The 16,175-nt window shown below is 36.0% G+C and overlaps 2 protein-coding genes across 2 annotated transcripts in view; one reads left to right on the forward strand and one right to left on the reverse strand.

Moving 5' to 3' along the window:
• Positions 1–1,632, forward strand: part of NAIP (NLR family apoptosis inhibitory protein) — a 28,268-nt gene extending 26,636 nt beyond the window's left edge. Inside the window, exon 15 of the mRNA XM_032213346.1 lies at positions 1,179–1,632. Coding sequence (XP_032069237.1) covers positions 1,179–1,543 — 365 coding nt within the window. The 3' untranslated portion in view covers positions 1,544–1,632. The remainder of the gene's footprint in view (positions 1–1,178) is intronic.
• Positions 1,633–3,281: 1,649 nt separating this feature from the next.
• On the reverse strand, positions 3,282–13,164 carry LOC116506411 (survival of motor neuron protein-like). Its single transcript, XM_032214142.1, has 9 exons — positions 12,637–13,164; positions 11,087–11,158; positions 9,894–10,019; positions 8,994–9,194; positions 8,574–8,717; positions 6,578–6,646; positions 6,048–6,161; positions 4,500–4,561; positions 3,282–3,643 (listed from the first exon to the last, which is right to left on the reverse strand). Exons 1-8 carry the CDS (start codon positions 12,688–12,690, stop codon positions 4,505–4,507), a joined length of 837 nt encoding a protein of 278 aa, XP_032070033.1. The 5' UTR covers positions 12,691–13,164; the 3' UTR covers positions 3,282–3,643; positions 4,500–4,504.
• Positions 13,165–16,175: the final 3,011 nt, after the last annotated feature.

The following is a 16,175-nucleotide window of genomic DNA, read 5'->3' on the forward strand; positions in this document are numbered from 1 at the left end:
CAGCCTCTTCGTGGGAGGCTCCTCGGCAACCCCTGTGAAAAGGTAGTTCGAACCCCAAAAGGGGTCGCGACCCACAGGTTGAGAACGGCTGTCTTAGACGAACTTTTGACACATAAAAATCTGTCAGGTAACTGACATAAATTATGTAATGTTCATGTTGGCATGCATATATTGCAAATGATATAATTTGTTTCAACTACACGATGTGACTAAATACATAATTTTCTTCAACTGAAAGGCAATGTAATGCAAATGATATCTCTTGCTATGGATACTTATGGCATAAAGTGTGCGGTAAAAGCCACAGTGATATCCCATACATTATTGTGCAAATGATGAACATTTTTGTAATTTTCTAATGTATGAAGTAATTACTAATGTTTGCAACTGATGTTAATTCCATAAATTACATTCTTTGCACAATGACAATCTGATGCATGGAACCCATTTCCCTTCTTGCAAATGCCCTTGAAGGCAATAGAACCCTTTGTCTGTGATGATGGTTTCTTTTAATTTTGGTCATTGCCTAAATGGCCCTTCTAACTTTGTCAGAAGATAGTGAAACCAGAGGTGATATTCAGCCAGTTCTAACAGGTTCTGGAGAACCGGTAGCAGAAATTTTGAGTAATTTGGAGAACCGGCATATAGGCTGCCTCCCAGCTGATCTTCTATTGTTGCCCTGAACAGGAGAATGGAGCTGGAAATCAGGGGTGGGAAGGGAATGGGGATTTTACAGGAACCTTCCCTCAGGAGTGGGGAGGAAATGGGGATTTTGAAGTATCCTTCCTCTGCCATGCCCACAAAGTCACACCCACAGAACTGGTAGTAAAAAAAAATTGAATCCCACCACTGCGTGAAACCTCTTTGTTAAGCATTTGCTACAATGAAATAACATTATGCCATGTTGAGGGAAGAACTAATGCTTTAAAATATTAAAAGTCAATATTTTATGTTCAAATGAATCGTAAGTTTCATTCCTTTGTATTATAAAGAGGAAGCTCTTCCTTTTTATGCTAGTTTACGATTTCTCAACTTTTAGCAACTTTAAGATGTGTGGCTTTTAATTCGCAAAATTTCCTAGCCATCATGCTACCTGCACTGATTCTTTGCTGATTGTATTCATGACTTGAATTTATTTCAAAATAATTTCATTTCTTTACTCATTGTTTTTGTTTCAGCAAAAGTAGCTGCTGATGGAGGTTTTCAAAAACTTGCCTTTCTATGCCTCTCAGTCAACCATAAAATTACTGAAGAGACTTGGAGGAATTTCTTTCAAACGCTGTCCAACATGCCAGACTTACAAAGTATGGATTGCAGTCGCCTTGTTACCCATCAAATCAAATGCCAAGCAGCAACCATGAAGTCTTTTGCCCAATGTGTTTCTCGACTGCCCAACCTCAGGACAATCACCATGATTGGCTGGTTGTTCGATGAGAAGGATCTCAACATGTTTGAGATTATGAAAAAACAACATCCCCAATCAAAGGACTTAATCTTAACTTGTAAATTTATATTGCCATTTGCACCTATTATTAATGAATAAAGTGGAATGTATCGAATTTTTCGGAGTATGACGCACCTAGATTTTGGGGAGGAAAACAAGGGAAAAATGTCTGCCTCTGCCTCCCAGAAATTTGCAACAAACAGTACAGACAATATACATTGTTTGTAGTGTTATATTTCAAACTATACTTGTACAGATGCTATTAAAATAGATGTGCTTTCTGGAAGTATAGTTATTTTCTGCTATGTAAAAGAATAGCACTTTTTAAAACAATAGCACTGGGCCTCTTCAGATCAGCAAGTTTCACTTTCAATTTCTCCCAATCATCAGCTGTTACCGGCTATAGTTTATTTATTGCTGTAGTTTATTAAAGCCTCCCCAAGCCCCTGTTTGCTGCAGAGGCCAAAGGGTTGGGGCCGGTGGGTGGGTGGGTCTACATTCAGTGTATAAGATGCACCCAAATTTTCACCCTCTTTTTGGGGGGGGGGGGAAAGTCTGTCTTATACTCCGAAAAATATGGTAGTTCACTGAACCGTATTAACCTTAGTATGCCTTATACATATTCTCATCATTTATTGAATTATTTTAAAATTTATTCAATATCATCCTCCTATAATTTGCTTTTTTCACCGCCAGATTCCCATTTTTCTGAAAGCTCTTCCCCATCAGTATTGGTACCAGCTCTTGATTGGTGCCACACCCCTCTGATTCAATGGCATAGTTAGCATGGGCAGCTGAGATAATTTACTTAGTTCAACTGTAGCTGAACACCACTTGAAATTCTGTATATTGCTGAAATTTTGGTTTTAGGCCAGTTTTCCCATTGATAGGAAAGCTGTAGTAGTCCAAATTCTGACACAATTATAAATCAATGGAATAGTAACTGGCATGTAATTGGAGACCACCATCCTAAGCCTATCTGGGAAGAATTACTATTATTTTAATCTTGTCTCTCACATCTATCAGCATTTTTCCCCAGGTTACAGCATTTTTTTCCTAATTGAGACATATCTACTTTCATTCCATGTAATATTTAGCCTACTTGCATAATTGTTTTTTCTTTCTCCTTTGCTAAACTCAACTGGTAGATCATTTATGCTGATGTGTTAAGATGTCCATTCTTGTACGGTAATAATTTTACAATTGTTATTTTATCTTTTTATGTATTTTTCTGCTGTTTTTTCAAAATATAATAAGCTTAAGGGATAAGGTCATGATGTTGTTCAAGATATCTAAAATTCAGTTCACAACTTGGGCATGCTTTACTCCTTTAGCCTTATGATCCTGATCAAAAGTTATCCTAATGCATGTTAGAAAATCCTGTTGATTTTCTGTCTCTGACTATCTATTAAGCAGGGAAACCGAAGTATAACCTTAATAAATGTAATGTAATATATATTATGCATGTCTATGTAATTTATTAGGTATATTGCTAGCCAGTAAACATACATTAAATTAGTAAAATAGATTCATATGGTTCATATGTAGTCCTGTAACTGCTAATGTGTGTTCAAAATACAATTAATTATCATACAAACAATAAAAGGAGACATGGTATGAGATGAAAAATAGGCTCTTCTGCTATTGTGGCTTCCTTATTGCTTCAAAATTGAAATCAGTGGTGATACCATGGGAGACTTTTAAAACCCTAAAGGGAAAACAGGGTTTTCTAGTGAGCTTAATTAATGCAGTGTGTGCATTTTCTGTGTTCTGTTGGGAGGATATATAACCATCTGCGTATAATCCACAGAAGACTCCACAAAAGGAAACATGACCATGGTGTTAAAATTGCTTTTTATATATTCTAGATATCAGTAAGTTTAATAAAAAAGAAAATCAATTGCAAAAGTTAATTTTATTGACCAGTATTTCAAATCAGTTGAGTGATAGTAAGCAACTATCCCCTTAACTGACAGAAGAGTTGTTCTAGTCCTGGATCCTGGATAGTCCATGCTTGAATAGAGTTTTTCACTTAGGTCATTACTGTTGTCCACAACTACAACATGGAATACATCAAGATAATGTTGCTGTGGAGTTAGCAGTGAAGATTAGTCTTCCTGTTGTTGACTCTAAGTTGACCCTAAGAATCAGCATGTCAGAATGTATCTGAATGTTATTCTATTTGTGCAGAATAAGCTCCTAAAAATGAACACAAGATAATAACAACAACCGTATCAGTATCTTGCCAGCAGTGAAGATAATGTAGACAAATGCATTAATAGCAAATTTTCATCTCTGAGCACTATCTGTTATACGTGAAATTCCTCTGCTAACAAGGGTTGAGGGGGAAACACTTTCTTTCTGAGAGACTGTCAAAACATCATGTGGGAAAGCAAATTCCTTTGGGAACCTTTGCCAGTACTATTATGATTTATTTCAGATTTGCGATGGTGGCAAATGTCTGTGGGTTGGGTATAGGATAAGAGTGGAGGTTTGTTTTCCAAGCTCGTGGATCTTCATTACCAGGCTAGCTTATATCTTCAGAAGGGTTATGGGGATGTCAGTGTTAAAATTCCTCTGTTTATAAGGGCTTCGTGTGGTCCAGGGCTTTATAAGTGTAGTGTTCCTCTGTTCCACACAAAGCCTTTATAAACAGAGGAAACTAACACTGATGTTCCCTAAACTCAGCTGAAGATGTTACCTAGCCTGGTAATGAAACGTTTGGAAAGAAACCTACAAGCTCAGAGAAAGAACCTCTATCCTTATTCCAGATTACTTATAACTGCTAGAAATCTGATGCTTAAATATTTATTCTTCTTGTGCATGTAAAATATGATAATAAATAATATACATTGTAAAAGCTACTCCCAATGGTTTTATCAATCCATCCCTCTATAACAATTTTGGATTCAGTTATTCTATGAGTTCTACATGTTACTAACAATTACCACCAGACATGCTATTTTGAAGTGATATTTGGTCAGGGGCCCATCTTAATACATTCAAGGGAATATCTTCCACTGCACAATTAATACCAATAAGATACAGTACTTACCAGACTTATTTCAAGTGACTGTGTTTTCCCAAGGTAGCTTCCACTCGGCCCTGCTTTAAACCCTATGCAATGTAAATATACAGTTTGAAGTTAAAGGTTAATACATTTTGCAGTCCTGTAAGAAACAGGTAACACAAATACAAATTCAGGCTAAATTAATCTAAGTTTCTTCATAGGAAAACGCCACTTATAAAACTACCCTGCAAAAAGGGAGCAAAAGGGCTTCCACAATGAAAGAAATTAACATTTTATGTGCAATTCCATGAGCTACAAAACTCATATTTTCCCTTTCAAAATGATAACAAAATGATTCCAATGTAAATAGGTTTGTTTTCAAGCTTAGTTTATGATGAAACAGAAAAGTGGTAATTTTAATCCAAACTACTGCCATTCCTGCCATCTGGAATGCCATTATTTCCCTTGTCTCTTTTACAAGTTGTGCTTTATAAAAGTTTTAAGACCTTGGCTTTATTTTCTTGTTTGCACATTTACTCAACAAATTGGCATTTCAATATTTACTTTTGTATACCGCTTTGAGTCTTCTTTTTTTGACTTGATATAAACCTCTTGTCATCATCCCATTTCACATTTTTAGCTGCAAGGTTTTGTTGCTGAAATTTCTAGAGCATCATCAATGGTGTTTAGCGTTCTTCTTATAGATATTCTCTCATTTCCCCCCACAAATGTGTTTGCAATAAACATATCAGAATAATATGAAAAATATTTCATATTTTCTGACCAGAGGATTTTGATGTGATCATGTCTTTATCACTGACGTTTTTGACATTTGTGGAAAAAATTAAGCTGAGAGAAATTAGTTGTGATAGAAAACGCATTTGCCTTTTAAAAAATCTTAAGAACTGCCAGAATTGTTTCTTTGGCCCAATGCACTTTGAAATATGGATGAAGCATATGAAAAAAGAGGAACTGAACAGCTCAGGTGGTGAAAATATTACATTATAGAACTTAGTACAATCCAACCTAGAACAGATCCATGTAGACAATTTAACTAGAAGCCATCAACAATGAGAATTCCTTTCCCCTTTCATGTAGGCTGGAACTTACGAGCCGGAAGTGTCTTACTATTATTTTTTTAATGAAGTTATGGGAGTCTTTTGATTGAAGAAAAGAGTAATTATCAATAATATTGTCACTATTAGGCAGCACTACAATCTAGCAGTATTAGTACTAACCTAAAATTACTGCTGCATATTTTTAAAGCTATAACCCAGAGGAGCAGACAGCCAAGATCTACTTATAAGCACATATTACTTATTATAATTAAACAGAAATAGAAAACTAAAATACAAATAGAAAATAGAATATAAAAAGAAGATGACATTGTGAGCCTTGACAAATGAAGAACTCTTCCTTTAAACTACATGGTTTAATATTTACATTAAGATTTTATATCAATTTCTGTATGTAGGACATTTCTTTCAAAAAAGCCATGTTGTCATAAATCATATTTTTATTTTATTTTTAGCAGCAATAAATCTGATAAGGTGGGCAGTTTGCCTTTCAATATTGAAAAAAAAGATGTCTCACCAGGTAATAGCCAGTGTGGTAGCCACTCATATACCAAGCTATTAACATACTTCCTAAAGCTTCATCATCATCGTCAGGTGAATCCGAACTAAGAAGTGGAGGAGGTGGTATCAACTAGAAAAATAATGGACAAATTTATCAGCTAGCTTTAATTTGCAATATTTCAAGGCTTTTCAAGGCTGGCTGGATAAAACTGGGAGTTGAAATTCACATATCTCTATCCAAAGTAGATAAGCAATAGTTTGTACAAACAAAAAGGAAAGCACTCGTCTTAAAAACAACAGTGAAATTTTAACTAGCTAAAACCATAATATACAAGTTCAGGATTATACATTATAATTATACAAATTATACATTGTTATTACTGCTTATTAAATTCAGACAAATTCTTAATGCAAAATTAATCAAATTAGTGAAATAATTTTTTTAGAAGAACATTGTCATTTCATGACAATTCTCAACTAGAAACTCAACAACAACGTTTATTTCTCATAACTATGATGTGCCTTTTATTGCCTATCATCACTCACCGGTGGTCCTGATGGAAATGGAGACCAGCCCGATAAGAAAGCTGGAGGCCCAGGGAATTTCCTTCCATCCTAGAGCAGAAAGCATACTTAATCAATTATACTACCCTATTCATGTATGACTCAACAATCCATAACACAAACCTGGAGAAACATCAATGTGCTTTTGGGCAAACCCGATATGAGCATCAATCAAACTTTAAGGTCAAACACTAGCATAAGTAGGATGGAGCACAGTAAAAAAAAACCCCATACCTATTTGGTTCACTGACAATAAAGGTTGGTATCTTAGCTACATAGTCCAATTGCTGCTCTGTGTATCAGTGTGTCTGATACACACTGTTTTATGAATGCTTTGGCCCGATTTGGAGGAAAGCCTGAGAATGAGATTTAGTTTCCATGTGGACTGAAAACCATCCCTCATAATTAGTGGGGCAAGACCAAGAGGAAGAAAGGCAATAGTCGAGTATGGCAACTCACACTCTAGCCTTTACTTTCTTGAGACCTGTTTCTACTCTTATGGTGCCATTTGGGGACTTGAAGAGTCGATCTTAGAAATTTGGACTGAACAAATTCTAATGATGCAAAACTAGAGAATGGGCCCAGCTGGGCATAAAAAAGTTGTGCTATCGGTTTAGCTTCAAATAATTTGAGTGCTACTGTTCTGACCCAGCCTTAGCAGAAGCAAGAAACAGACTTCTTGTCAAAAAAAACCCCTTTATTTTCCTCTTGTCAATTAATTGCATTCACCCACTGAAAAGTCCAAGCAAGAGTACTTCAAGGAGTTAACTACAGCAAAAGACCTTATCAGTTCCTTGTGATAATTGCAAGGCCATGAGCTCCCAGCCCAAGTTCTTCCCCAACTTCCTCATCGTCTGAGTCTGCCACCAGATCTGCTGACAGGCCACAACAGCTATAGGAATATAGTGGCCACTTTTTGTTTTGGCTAGTAAAAGTTTGTGTTGAGGAGATAGCTCACCATGTAGTTGATATGCAAGCTGGAGTTAAAGTACAGTAGAACGATTCATTTATTCTGGAGCCAGATAGATAGGGTTAGGAGGAATACATTGTCTCCAGGGTTGCGGGAAGGGCACTTGTGCTGTGTGCAGAGGATGTGGTGCACGGGCATCAATGTTTTTCTTAGTGAACAATGTTTTACTTTTCTTCTTACTCATGAATCCCATTTTTACCCAGTGATTTTCTAACGGTGGTGTGGCTTTAGCCAAAGTGGAGAAGACTTGCAATTCTAGATATTTCTGGTAAGTATTTTGTGTCTCCCTAGTTTATTAGTTTGTTTTATTAACAGTTCTCTTGGACTAATTTTATGAGAATAGCCACTCTAAAGAACATTCATTTTTCTCCAAAATCTCTATTTTAAGGCAATGTTTATGGATGTTAAATGAACCACAAAACTTTAGAAATATTTCTATAACTTTATTCAAAAGAATAGGCAAATTTTCTAAAATCCTCAGAAATGTCTTCTGAATGGGACATGAAGTAGAGTCAAATTTGTGAGATTTATGTTGAACTGCCTGAAGTAGAGAGACAATTAGGGTTTCACACTGTTTCAACACTACTTGTTGGATGATTTTGCTTATGCACAAAACAGTAGATGTTTATTTTTTCAGATTCTCTTTAATACATCAATACAATTTACACAAAGTTCTGTTCAGATAACATTCAGTATCAAGGATTAAAACATCAGAAAATCTGAGAAGACCAAAAACTTTTTCAGACAACTGTGTTTATTCACCTTCTTTAAAATAACCTACTCATTTGCAGTGAGACTATACACTCTGATGGGAGTCTTTCCATCCAATATGAACAACCCAAGTATTAAACTGATAGCAAATTGTGTTTAAATAGTTTCTAATATGTCCTTCCTCATAAAATTAGTTTGAATGCTGCACCTTAACTTTTAATATAACAGCTACAATTTAATTTTGTGGACACAATTACCTAGTAAAGTAAAAGCTTTCAAACTTGCTTATAAACTTACCCTTTCTGGGCCTTGTGCTGAAGGTGATGATGGAAGAGGAAAGTGGGAGTTCCACTGCGCTGGTTTTGTAGGGTTGTGTTTGCTTTGAGGTGACCGGAAGGAAAAGTCACTTTCATCTGTTGAATATTGAGTCTCATTTTCATTCTAGAAAAAAATATAACTTTTATGAATGTCCACCAGGTATTTAAAACTACAAAATATATTCTGTACTTTTTAATTTCATTGTATTATCTGTAAAATATACTGTTTTAAATACAACTGTTAAAATAATCCCTATTTCAAAATAACCAGTATAAATGATGTTATTAATGATAATAACCACAAAGTAGCTGGAATAGACCATGGTCACTAAATGAGGACAGGATGCATTTTTTTAGTTATATTTTTCCTATTTGGTGCAAGTTGTTACATTTGTCTTACCTCAGCAGCACTTTTCTCTTCATTAGTTCCCTCAGCATCCATCGGTGGTAGAAGATCTGACAACTTCTGCTCTTCCCTATTACCATATCCAGTATAAACTACTACACAAGTTCCTTTCTTCCAATTAACTGAGGTAATAGTTGCTTGGTATACATTGCCGTCTTCAGACCAAATTGCGCTACATGCATCATTAACTCTCCACTGCATTGAAAAGAAAAATGTTACATTAATGACACTTCAAAACAATTATTTCCTCACCTTACTATATATTTATTAGCTAGCTCCTGGCATAAAGGTGTGGCATTATTTTTATACAGCAAGCATTCCAAACAGTTAAAATGGCTCTTAATTTAATAATGGATTGATGGAAGGATAAAAAAGTAAATCTCAATAAAGTGGAAGTTTTGTCCTGGTTTGGGATCTGACAGTAAACCAGATCAGATCAAATTATACCAGTTTTAAAGAACTATATTGTTTTAAAGATAAATGTGAGAGGTAAATACTTCGTTTTGCTCTGGGGTTGCTCCAATTATTTGCTTGAACTTGTACCATGTAATTATAAAAGAAAAATATAGACTAGAAACACAGATTCAAATAATACGAGATGTAGAAGTCTTCATAAACACACTTTTAGAACAACAGTAAACTATTTTAATCATTGGAAAACAACTAACCTACCAAAAAAGCTTAAATCTTGGCAAATACTAGATATCTCAATTTCTCTAATTTCATGTGAAACAGAATTAAATAATTGAAACTTGCCTCCTCTGTTTCATGCCAGGAACAATTTTTGTCTTTTTATTTTAGAGTTTTAACTCCTTTTTGAAGTCCATTTAAAAAGGCTCATCTTTATTTATTTTAAATACATTATTCTACCATAGAACCAACAACAACAACAACCTGTTTCTGTGTTGTAGCATTATTTTTCTTTCTACTCTTATTCTTTTTATTGTTTTTTCTTTTTGTTCCAGCATTTTGCTCAGTTTTGTCCAAAGGCTCTGAACAGTCACCATTCTTCAAGGCATTCTGTGGGAGAAAATAAAGAAATTAGTAAAAATAGACATTTGTTCAAGTTGAGCTTGATTGCTGATGGCTACATGGCTATATTTTTCTTGGCAACTGGCTTTCCATTGCCTAGTCCAACCTACACCCTTGGGATTTCTGATAGACTTTCAGTAAAATGTTAATTAGATGCGACTCCCTTAATTTTCAAGTTCATTGGTTCTGCAACCAACTGCTTATATATTCAAACCCACTATAAAACCTCATTTTATAACTACTAGCCTTTTAACTGTATGGTGAGTTTTTAATCTCAAAAGACATATTTTAAACAATTTGAAATAATTATGTAACATATGGAATTTAACAAAAAAAAGAAGCCTCTCAGGATTGTACAAGCAATCCTTCAATGACTAAGGTTGGTGATGTACTTGAATATCATACAGGAAGATGGATTGGTTGTTTCTCTATCAAACTGTGGTTTCTAAAATGTAGTTTTTAAGAACTTGTGTAAGCTTTCAAGTAATATGTAATTCTCAGAAAATGAGAATGTAACATATTGGTTCACATTAGTTTGCTTGCTTTTATACAAATACACAAGCATAAAGATGCTGCTGCATTAGAACGAGAGTTCAGGCAAAAAACAAAGAATTGTAATTTTGGCTATTTAACTAGAATATATTATTAAATAATAAAGGTGTCTTTAAAAATTTATACTGATTTTCTTACAAAATTTGTTACAAAATTAAATTAACCAGAATGTGATTGGAGAGCCGAAACGTAGCCAACCTTGGGGCTTAGTCCTGGTACATGGTTCATTTTTCCTCTCAAGATAAATAACAAGTAAAATTTAGCAAGTAAAATGCCTTTGTAGATATATAAACATGTTCTTTCTGAAATGTTTTGCATTTTGAGTGCAAGTGCTTTTGTACTTTTGATTACATCTTTGCATTAGGGAAAATTATTTCTTCAGCATTTTCTATTTGGTTCCTAGCTAGTTTAATGTTTAAGAATCAAACAGTATATGGTGTATATAGATACAGGAAAAACAATCCTTTTGCATAGCGAGCGCGAAATTCCATTGTGTGTTTTACCTTAAAAGATGCAACTGCTTTGTCGTAGGCTTTTATCAGTGCTGTATCATCCCATATATCAGAATCATCACTCTGTGAAAAGCAGAATACAAAAAAAAAACCTGTATATTGCTGAAGAAGTTAAAAACAACAACAACACAACAGTCACCACAACGAACCATGCAATGTGAATAATCTTGGCTTTCACCGGACATCACTATTTCTTTTATCAGGAATAACTTATGTTTTTATTTATTTACCGTGTCATGCTTACGTGTAGTTGTACATTAGAGGTGGAGACCCTGAAAGCCTTATTGCAAGGAAATTTCATTTTAATGTAGTGCACATTCAAAGTGATAAATAGTGACTCTAAGTCAGAGGTCTTCAAACTTGGCCACTTTTAAGAGTTGTGAATGTTTAATAATGATAATAATTGTATACATATATATTAGATTGATGATATGAGATTCTATATAAATTGCAAGTGAAGACTATTGTGAGGAAGCACAAACATTTTGTAACCAATAGACATATGTAACTGCAGGATGGTTTTTACGGAAGCTAGAATTATATTATATTATATTTGCTAAAAATTGGAAAAATGAGAAAATACCAATGCAGGAGGAAGTTATTCCTAAAATAATGGAATGTGCTGAAATTAGTAAATTGACATTTGAAATTAGAGAACAAGATAAACAATTTTATAAGACCACAGATTTATTTTATCAATAGTTAGATAAAAAAACATGGAAATGAAAGATACTAGAGAATGTTATCAATACAAGAATAATAGAATGATACTGAATATAACAAAGATATATTATTATTGGATAGATTGAAGATGATGTAATGAATTGTTATAATATAAATGAACCCAATATTTAGTATATCTCATTTAAAATGAAGGAATAATAATGATAAGTCAAACAAATGGGGTATAATGATAATAATGTACACAAACATATTCGATTTGATATGTGATTCATACAAATTGCAAGTGATGACTATGGAAAGGATGCACAAAAATCTTGTAACCAATGGACACACTGTATGTAACGGACGATGGTTTTATGTTTTATGTCTTGTTTGTCTATGTCTGTCTAAAAATAAAAACTTTTTAAAAAAAAATAACTTGTGGACTTCAACTCCCAGAATTCTCCAGCCAGGGGGATCCCGGCTCTTAAGTATAAGTTCTAAGTCTAACTTAATTGGCATGTTGGATTCGAAGCTCCGGGTGAGCAACCCAGTTGTCTCTCTCGCGTGGAGTGGGGAAAAAACGGCAACTTTACACACTTCCCTGCCCTGCAACAGGACCAAACTCCAGCGGTTTTGCTTAGCGCAGCTTCAGCTCCTGAAACCTGGGCGCTTCTTCTCCCTTCTTTCCCGCGTGTCGGGCAGTCCGGACGCCCCTCAGACCAGCGCCCCTTCCCCCTTCAAAAGAAGGGCTTTATCTCAATCCCCCTTTTCCCTTTCCTTTCCTCCCCTCCATGCGGGGCAGCTTCAGAACCACCGGTCAGCCTCAGCGGCCGTGGTTATGGCGAAAGAGCTCGAAGAGACGCCTAGCGCCGTACCTGCCCGGCCCCCCGCCTGAACAGGACCGCGTCGTCCCCTTCGCGGGAAGCCATGTGAACTTCCGAACCAGAAGGAAACAAGCGGAAAGCGTCCGGAGCGAAGCGTCTCTCCCGAAGGCCACTTCGCGGGCTACCGCCTGCCTCCTTCGCTAAGCATCGCCTGGGGAGAGCTCCGGCCAACGAGGCTTCCACAAGCGCGGGCCGGCTGCGCGGCGCAGACGGAGTACCGCCCCCTACTGGTTGGGAGGCTCGGCGTCTTCCTTCGCTAGGTGATCGTCGCTCCGTTGGTAACGGCCACCAACCCCCAGCTCTTTCTCAGCTGGAGGCGGAGCAACGGCTCAGCGTTTTCCAACAGGGGCGCTCCGGAAGGGAAGCCACGTCCTACCAAATTCCCTGCCAACTGGGAAAACAGTGAGTGGTTTGGGGAGGCGTGATCTACAGAAAGCAGCAGGCTGGGTATCAAAATCCTCAGCTGATTTTCAAGGCTGATTCTACAGGTGAAATTCGACAAATTAGAATATCGTGCAAAAGTTCATTTATTTCAGTAATGCAGCTTAAAAGATGAAACTAATATATGACATAAGACTCATTACATGCAAAGCAAGATAGTTCAAGCTGTGATTTGTCATAATTGTGATGATTATGTTGTACAGCTCATGAAAACCCCAATCTATGGGGCATTGCCAAGAAGAGAATCTATGGGGCATTGCCAAGAAAAGAGGAGAGACATGAGACGGAACAATGCAGAAGAGCTGAAGGCTGCTATTGAAGCATCCTGATCTTCCATAACACCTCAGCAGTGCCACAGGCTGATAGCTTCCATCCACGCCACATTGAGGCAGTAATTGCTGCAAAAGGGACCCAAGCCAAGTACTGAGTACATATGCATGCTTCTACTTTTCAGAGGTCCGATATTGTTCTATGTACAATCCTTGTTTTATTGATTGCATGTAATATTCTAATTTTCTGAGATGGTGGATTTGGGGTTTTCATGAGCTGTATGCCATAATCATCACAATTGTGACAAATCACGGCTTGAACTATCTTGCTTTGCATGTGAGTCTTATCTCATAGTTTCACCTTTTAAGTTGCATTACTGAAATAAATGAACTTTTGCACGATATTCTAATTTTTCGAGTTTCACCTGTATATACATTACACCCCCTTTTCAATTCCTATCTCCAATGGACAGCCAGAGTTCTTTGTCACAACCCATAAATTTAATCAATCTGACATTCCTTTACCCACCTTCGTCTGACCCATTTTCTTCCTGCTTAGATTTAGATTTTTTAAAATCCTGTACTTTATTACTTTTCTAAACAATTCAATGTGGTGAACATACCTAATATTCTTTCCTCCTCTTCTTTTTCCCCAACAACCTGTGAACTAGATTGGGCTGAGGGAGACTGACTGGTCTTAAGTCCTCCAGCTGGCTTTCATGCCTAAGGCAGAACCAGACCTCCCTGTCTGCCAGTTTCTAGCCTGGCTCAAACCTGCTTGCTTAGATCAACAGAGTTATGGCATGTTAAGCACATCGGACTTAATTTCACCTCTTCACAAAGTGTGTTCATGTGAATTTGATCAGTACTTGGTACAGTACCAAGGAGCAGGATGGAGTACATGCCATTTGCTATTAATGCAATTCATTAGTACACTCAGAAGTTTCTCCCTTCCATCGCCACTAAAGATAATGCTTTCTGTTAGCAAACAAGGATACGGTATTACAATATTCTTTTGACATAATACAGAAAGGACTAAATTACATTAAAACAAATGCCCCCAAACTGAAGAATCTATACTCAGAATTACATAACCACTGATTGACCAACAAACATCAGAGATTCCCAGATTGAGATGTGTAGTACTAGAGCTACAATATTTGAAATATCCTTCTTTACTGCTATCTACCAGTCCTCTGGCTTTTGTATGAAAGATTTGACACAAAATAGAAAATCCTGTATTTTTCTGTCTCAGATTTGTACCTCATTTTACAATACAATACAATAGCAGAGTTGGAAGGGACCTTGGAGGACTTCTAGTCCAACCCCCTGCCTAGGCAGAAAACCTTAAACTGTTCCAGATAAATGGCTATCCAACATCATCTTACAGACTTGCAGTGTTGGGGCATTCAAAACTTCTGGAGGCAAGCTGTTCCACTGATTAATTGTTCTAACTGTCAGGAAATTTCTCCTCAGTTCTCAGTTGCTTCTCTCCTTGATTAGTTTCCACCCATTGTTTCTTGTTCTACCCTCAGGTGCCTTGGATAATAGTTTGATTCCCTCTTCTTTGTGGCAACCCCATTTTGCCTGTCAAGCCAGAAAACAAATGGGTACTAATGTAATACTGAATTTGCCATGAATTAAAAGGCCTTCCATTTTTATACTTAAATTTTTGATACTGAAAAGGAACCATTCTGCCCAAGTGATTTGATTTCATTTGATGCTGCTGTATTATTTGTTCCTGTCTTACTGCATTTAAAATGGCAATGCATTTTTCAGTAATCTACCTGTTGCATTAGTTTTGAACATGTCAAAAATATATTTCAAAAATTATTAACATCTATAAGATGGACCAAAGAGTTTGAATTTATTAGAATGATTGAAAGATCTTTGTAAAGTTGGATGGCTCTTTGGTAATCTGCCATAGAATGCATTTACCACAAAATAGCCTTTTAGACCAAATACCTCACCCAGTGCTTCTTCCGTATTTATACACTTCTATCTACATTAACACACAGGTTTCATTTGAATCTTGATACTATCATTAACAAAGCATTGCAATTTTCTCGACAATACAAAAAATAATTTGCCACTGCCTTATTATGGAAAGTTTGTCAATTTCCTGGTTTGCATTGATTTTTGAGGTAGTTTTCCTAATCTGACTTTTTTAACCCAGAAAAAGTTAGCTATGCGCTGCCACCTACAGACAATGCACAATGCATTCTAGTATATGGAATGAATTTAATCTCACAAGTCAGATGCCTACTTAATTATGATTATACTGTTAAATTTTAGTGAATTAAATATACTACCCCTAAATTCTTTACACAGAATATTTAAAACAAGAATACTGAGCCTGATCAACTCAAATGATTAATGATAAAGACTGTGACAAAAACTCTAACTATATTGCTTGGAAAAAAAAATTTAAATTGATTTTTGTAAGTACTCTATCTTTCCCACAGCTCTATTTCCACTGATTACAGTCCAAAGAGCAGAAAAGAGGGCAAATGTATGAGAAATGGTGGTTATTACAAAAATTCAGATGATTTCTAGATGGCAGTAAAGATATCCCATCTCTTTCACTTTTTGTTGTCAGCCAGCCATCGCCCAAATTTTAGCATCCCTGTAATCTTATTAATGAAGACAAATCCCATACTTATCATAGATACAAACTGACTATAAGTTAAGATGTTAGGAATATTTCTTCATTCTCAACCATTTTACAGTTGCCATACATTCTAAAGCAACTTTCTGGAACTGAATCTAAATAACTATAATCTACACATTGTTTGTAATCCAGAAGGTCAATTTTTACCT

The sequence above is a fragment of the Thamnophis elegans genome, chromosome 3 (assembly GCF_009769535.1).
Source record: "Thamnophis elegans isolate rThaEle1 chromosome 3, rThaEle1.pri, whole genome shotgun sequence".
Classification (NCBI taxonomy): domain Eukaryota; kingdom Metazoa; phylum Chordata; class Lepidosauria; order Squamata; family Colubridae; genus Thamnophis; species Thamnophis elegans.

Excerpts from the sequence above, each read along its gene's own strand:
- LOC116506411 (XM_032214142.1), bottom strand. The coding sequence starts at position 12,690 with ATGGCTTCCCGCGAAGGGGACGACGCGGTCCTGTTCAGGCGGGGGGCC. Across the intron at positions 11,159-12,636 it reads TCAGGCGGGGGGCCGGGCAG|AGTGATGATTCTGATATATG; the intron begins GTACGGCGCTAG and ends TGCTTTTCACAG. Across the intron at positions 10,020-11,086 it reads AAGCAGTTGCATCTTTTAAG|AATGCCTTGAAGAATGGTGA; the intron begins GTAAAACACACA and ends TTTCTCCCACAG.